The sequence below is a fragment of the Geospiza fortis genome, unplaced genomic scaffold (assembly GCF_000277835.1).
Source record: "Geospiza fortis unplaced genomic scaffold, GeoFor_1.0 scaffold1047, whole genome shotgun sequence".
Lineage (NCBI taxonomy): Eukaryota > Metazoa > Chordata > Aves > Passeriformes > Thraupidae > Geospiza > Geospiza fortis.
Window position 1 is genome coordinate 1,499 of NW_005054589.1, and position 5,609 is coordinate 7,107.

The 5,609-nt window shown below is 37.3% G+C and overlaps 1 protein-coding gene across 1 annotated transcript; it reads right to left on the reverse strand.

Moving 5' to 3' along the window:
• Window positions 1-1,568: 1,568 nt before the first annotated feature.
• On the reverse strand, window positions 1,569-2,137 carry LOC106632040 (T cell receptor beta variable 19; the record flags this gene model as incomplete). The annotated part of the gene is made up of 2 exons (XM_014310800.1): window positions 2,095-2,137; window positions 1,569-2,001 (listed from the first exon to the last, which is right to left on the reverse strand). Coding segments are annotated over exons 1-2 (476 nt in total), but the record flags the coding sequence as incomplete, so codon positions are not given.
• Window positions 2,138-5,609: the final 3,472 nt, after the last annotated feature.

The window sequence follows — 5,609 nt, forward strand, 5'->3', positions numbered from 1 at the left end:
CTGTTCTGCAAGGTGGTTCTCCTAGCCAGTCAGCTGATATTTAAAGGATTCATATAAAAGTTCTTTTGCCGTTTCTCCAGGGATATGGCTGTAGTCCAATAATTCCCATCCCAATGAAGAAACTCTGCATAATAATCACAAATTGAAAATTTCCTTTGAAGATCATTATGGTTATCCTGCATGCATGGTAATAGTCCTTTGCCCTACAACATTTAAATATAATCTAACATAGTTCAGACTGGGATAAAAATAATATCACAGTGTGGATGCTGTGTCTAATTATGGAATCTTCCCATTCTACATCCTTTATTTAAACCTTTCCAAAACTGGAAACACATTATTATTATAATTATTATTATTATTATTCTTTATTTCAGAACTAGCAAATTATGCAGGCGCCTTTTATACATCACAAGAACCTTGCTTAGTGCTTTTTTTTTGTTTTAGAACAATTTAAGACAATTTGTTACATTATCACCATGAAAGGCTTACACCAAAGAGTATCTCAGGCTATGACTAATTCCACTGCATCAATTACACTATCTGGGAGAATGGTGGTGATGGAAAGACACTGGTAAGTCTTTTTGTGTGGCACGAAAGAGTCTTCACGCCAGACCTGTCAGGGAGAGGTTATGCAGTATATAAATTTACATTCACATCCTGGTTTTTCATCCCTCTCTATTTTTTCGTCTTCAAAATATGGATGCTCTCTGAAGCAGTGTTCATATCAGGACTTAGCTCACAGTCAGAAAGACCTATAAGGCCTTGAGAAACATCACAAAGTTGCCTTGGATAAAAAACGCCCTCAGAACTCAGCCACAGAGAGAGGGAATCAACCAGATTAATACTGAATATTGCTGCTTATTCAGCTGTGAGAGAGAGATATAAAGAGATAGATGTGACACCCACCGTGGTATGGGATTCACTATGCAGCCAGAAGTAAACTCCATAGTCAGAACAATTTCTGAACAAATGAAAATCTACATGTTATTTTTTCTTGAATGTGATTTCATTCCAAGCTGGAATACTTTGACTACCTGCCTTCCCACTTTATAGCCTCCATATACATACAGCTTTTCAGGATTTTGTCTATGCACTTGCAAGCCATAGTAATGACTCCTCTTTTGTAATTTTAATCCAGTCTGTTGCATATTAGTTCTGTATAGATTCTATTCCTTCATCATCTTTTGTTCAGACTCCTTTTCATCACCATTGGAAATAGTAATTCTACACTTTTCTTGTGATTAGGGTAACTTTTCCAATCACAGTGAAAAACTTTGTGGTTCAGGAAGGAATGAGAGTGCACATAGAAGTCACTATCTCTAAAGTATTTCAGACTTGTGTATGTCAGGCAACTGTTCTGTGTCAGGTATGAAAATGTCTTAGTGGACAATAACTTGTGGTTGTATCAACTACAATTTACATTTCCTTTATTTTACATCTGCATTTGGTTAACCATCTTTATTGATCTGATAAGGTGGAGGATAAATGGCTGATCAGGAAAGAGGAGTTCAGCAATTAGCCTGCACTTCAAACACCTATTTTGCCTATGTCTTATTTCTACCTACTCTTGTTCCACCTTCTCAGGAACATCTGGTTTGTGAGTAGATGATTGCCCTACACCCCTTTTCCTGTGCTGAGAGCGGCTCCCTTTGGACGGAAGGTGCTGAAAGCGGAGAGGTTTATGTAAAGAAAGCAAGTGACTTTGAAGTGTTGTGTCCAAACTGCTGGCACAGAAATAGAGGGCTGAGTGGTTCAACTTCACAGACAAAATATCCAAATAGAATTCTGCAAGGTTAGGCCGGTTAGCTTGGAATCCAGATGAAATGTCACCCTCTTGCTTTAGACTTGTACCATAGGAATAATAAATCAATTGCATCGCCTTCCCTGGCTGCTGCAGATACCAGTACATAGAATTGTGATTATCATTTTGACTGCATTTCAGGGTAGCGTTCTCATCTTCTCTCACCACAAGACTTGGGGTTTGGGTGATTTCGGCTCCTGTAAAACAGAACAAAATGAAAACACAGTAAAACAAGTAAGCCACATTCTCCCAGTAGCAGAACAGATATTATGGCTCTACTGATTCCTTACTTGTTCCAAAGAAGTACATTGCCACACACAGAGCCGTCCACATCCTCACTTCTGCCTTGGGAGTCAGTGACCCTACCCCATATGACTTATATAGATCTGTTTCACCTGCTTCCCCTAAACCAATAGCGGATATCTCTGTAACAGCTACATCCACGCTGAAAAACAAGCTCCTTCCTGCAAGATTTCAAGCAAACATTTTATTTGAAGTGCATGCGTTGAAAACTTACAGAAAATTTCAAACTGACTCATCTGGAAGCTTTTCATACTCTACCAATGACAGCTGTGGTTTTATTTATCCTTGTGTGGTTTTTTTACCTTTTGATATTTTGTTTTCAGAATAAACCAGAAAATGTTTAGTACAACCAAACAATGTGGTTTCATTTTGTACTGGTAACTGATGGATCTTTTCTTTCAGGAAAAATACAATATCTATGCTCAGACCTTAATTTTTTTTCCTCTTTCTCCACCTGTTAGAAGAAGCATGCATGATATTATTTTGGGAAGAGCTTTATATGGGAGCCTGTTGCAGCCTTAGCACAAAGCAAAAATGAAGGAAAACTGGATTATTCTTGAAGTAAATATCTAACTATTTCTTGGCCAGCAGTACCTGTACTAATTATATTATATATATGTATCTTGCAGGATCCAAAATGATACTGCTGATTCTGACACAAACTTTTAACCTGTATTAAGAAGATTGATTGCTGTCCCACCATGGTATTTTGGAAGCACAATGGGAGCCATCACACAACTCATAATTTGCCATTTATAGCTTTGAAGTGTATATATTGCAGCCCCAGAGGCCAGTGCTCATATCAAGCAAGACAAGATCTGTGCCACTGAAAATATTCTTTCTTATTTAAGTGAAAGGGCACCCTCTGGTGGAGTGAGAGGGTGTTTACAGTGATCCTTAGAGGATTATTTTTCACAGATCTTTATTTTTGCATTTGCAGATATTCATGGAAAAGGGACTGGAACTAATGTACCAAAGATATATATGTCTATTGTTAAACTGGAGACTGTGAAATGCTGTGTTGACTCAGAAGTACACAGGTTCTTTATCTGGACAAGAAAAAATATCAGAGGTGATACTGAGAATGGGAATTCAAAAACATAATGCAGATGAGGAGGGGAACTAGTGTCTGTAGTAGCTAACTAGATATGCTGTAAAAACTGTCCTAAGATCCAGGTAAACGGGCTGGGAACAGAAACCTCTTTTTACTCAGAACACAGTTTTCCTCTGGGTTTTACACGGTACAGCAGCCAGAGGAGGTCTACAGCAATGTTACAGGTAAAACCTTTCAGAACAATATCTAGATTGAAATCCCATGTTGCTGTTTTGAGACCAGATCTGAATCCTGACAAACCAGTTCTCTAGTGCACTGTGCTGTAAGGTATCACAAAGGGATTAATGACTAATTTTTTGCTACTGTATAAAAAATACAAATTTATAGCTTAGATTTCAGATTCTATGTTTGATCAAAAATATCTAAGTATTTATTCAATAAATATTTAAGTATTATTTAAGTATGCATTCACTTAATACAAAGTGAAAGAATTTCAAGAGGAAAATATGAGTCACAACATCCTGCTGCACACCAGTGGTTAAGTCTAAGTGGTTAAATGTGGGCAGTTGGAGGGAGAGACCTCATCACTCAATCCTGGCAGTAAGTTTGTTGAGTTGGTCTTCCCAATGAAATTGTAAAAATAAAGGCATCAAAATATCTTACTGGGGCACTTTGAGCATAACATGGCTGATAACCTATTCACCTAATCATCATCTCAGTACTGTGACAGGCTCCCTTTCTTCTTAATGGGAATAAACACATCTAACATGGGCTTCACTCTCAACAAATGTCATGATTAACCTTTTAGCCATGATTTTTTAATTTTTGTGTGACACTGAAATTACTAGATGTGGAAAAAGTTGTTAGTAGCAACGTTAGTAGAACTGATCCAGTAAATAGTAATACATCTTTCAGGAAAAAAATTACATTGTTAATTAAAATAATTAAATAATTTAAACATTTATTTTAATACTGCGCTTCCTTTTCTTTTTTTTTTTAGGGTGGGGAAAAAAATATTTGTTCAAATGCCCTGACTATTATTCTGTCAGGATAAAAGACAAGATGACATGTAGAAAACACACTCTTTTTTTTTTCTCAATTTGTCAAATTTATTTAAAAATTAGTTACATTTGTCATCTTCCAGTCATGAGTATAAGGAACATTTCATGAGAGAATACTCCCTCCTGTCTGTAAGCCAGCTGTTTCAGACTTGTGTTGTGACATTATTTTTATTTGAGAAAGATATTATAATGGCATTTAGAATAATTTGCATGTTCCATAATCTCTTCTGTGGTCAGTTCAATTTCACACAGAACTTTTGGTGAGGATGAGTTACATAGAGAAGGATTTCAGTGTGGGTTTCAGCATGAATTTCATAACCTCCAGAGATATAAAAATATTTATCTCATAAATCAGGGGTCTCTTAGCTCTCTTCATTGTCAGAAATTTGAATGCTATTATTATTCAGGGCTGAATTGCAGGTTTTCTTTCAGGAGAACCCAAACTTCTTGATAGTGTCTCTGTTTCAGAACCCTGTGTGTTGTTCAGTGAGGGTCATGGGTTTCAGCACAGCACAAGACTGCTGTCATTCAGTTAAGCCACTGGCAATGTAGATTTGGTGTTATGGCCCTCCTATTCAGGCCTAGAATTTCAATTCACTTTTTTTAGGATGGTTTCTTTGTTTTTGTTTTTTTTTTTCATTTGAACCAGTTCTAAATTCTTACTGCAAATACAATGGAATTAAGGAATGGACTGTTTATCTCAGGAACATCCATTGGTGAGGGTGGAAGGGAAAGAAACTGGACTACTGACAGAAACTTAGTCTGTTCAGCTACTCACAGTCAGAGTAAAGGAAATTATTTTGTTGTTGTTGCAGGATCTGCACGTGCTTGGTCATACTGAAGGCTCCTGGCCCTGTAATGTACCCCAGTGTTTTGGGATCTCTGTTTTTCTGATACGTGTTTTTGTACTCAGTCTAAACTTCCACTTGTTTTGCTGCCTGCACTAAAACATGCCGTCTCAACTCCCTGAACCGGTTGTTGGAAGCAGTAAATGCAAGATTGTGCCCCTCCTGGTGGAGAATCAGAGAATCCACCTGAAAAAGAAGGAATGTGGTAAGGAGTAAAACAAGCAAAACAAACAAACAAACAAAACCAGAGAAAGGAGAAAGTCTTCTTATGCACAGCAGATCCTTTCTCTTCATGTATTTAGTGAATGTCGCGATAAAAAGAAGAAGCAATGGCTACCCAGGTATCTTTCTTTCCTTAAACATCACTGATCTCAGATAATTTTTCTTCCTCCAGACAGGTAAAGCTACAGACCAGTTGAATCACATACCATTGCAGACTTTCTATCCTCCACTGCCATTTGTCTTAAGCTTATCCCTAATTTGCTCCAGAATTTGCATACAACACTCTTACAGACTACTTCCATTCTCCCCTCTTCCCT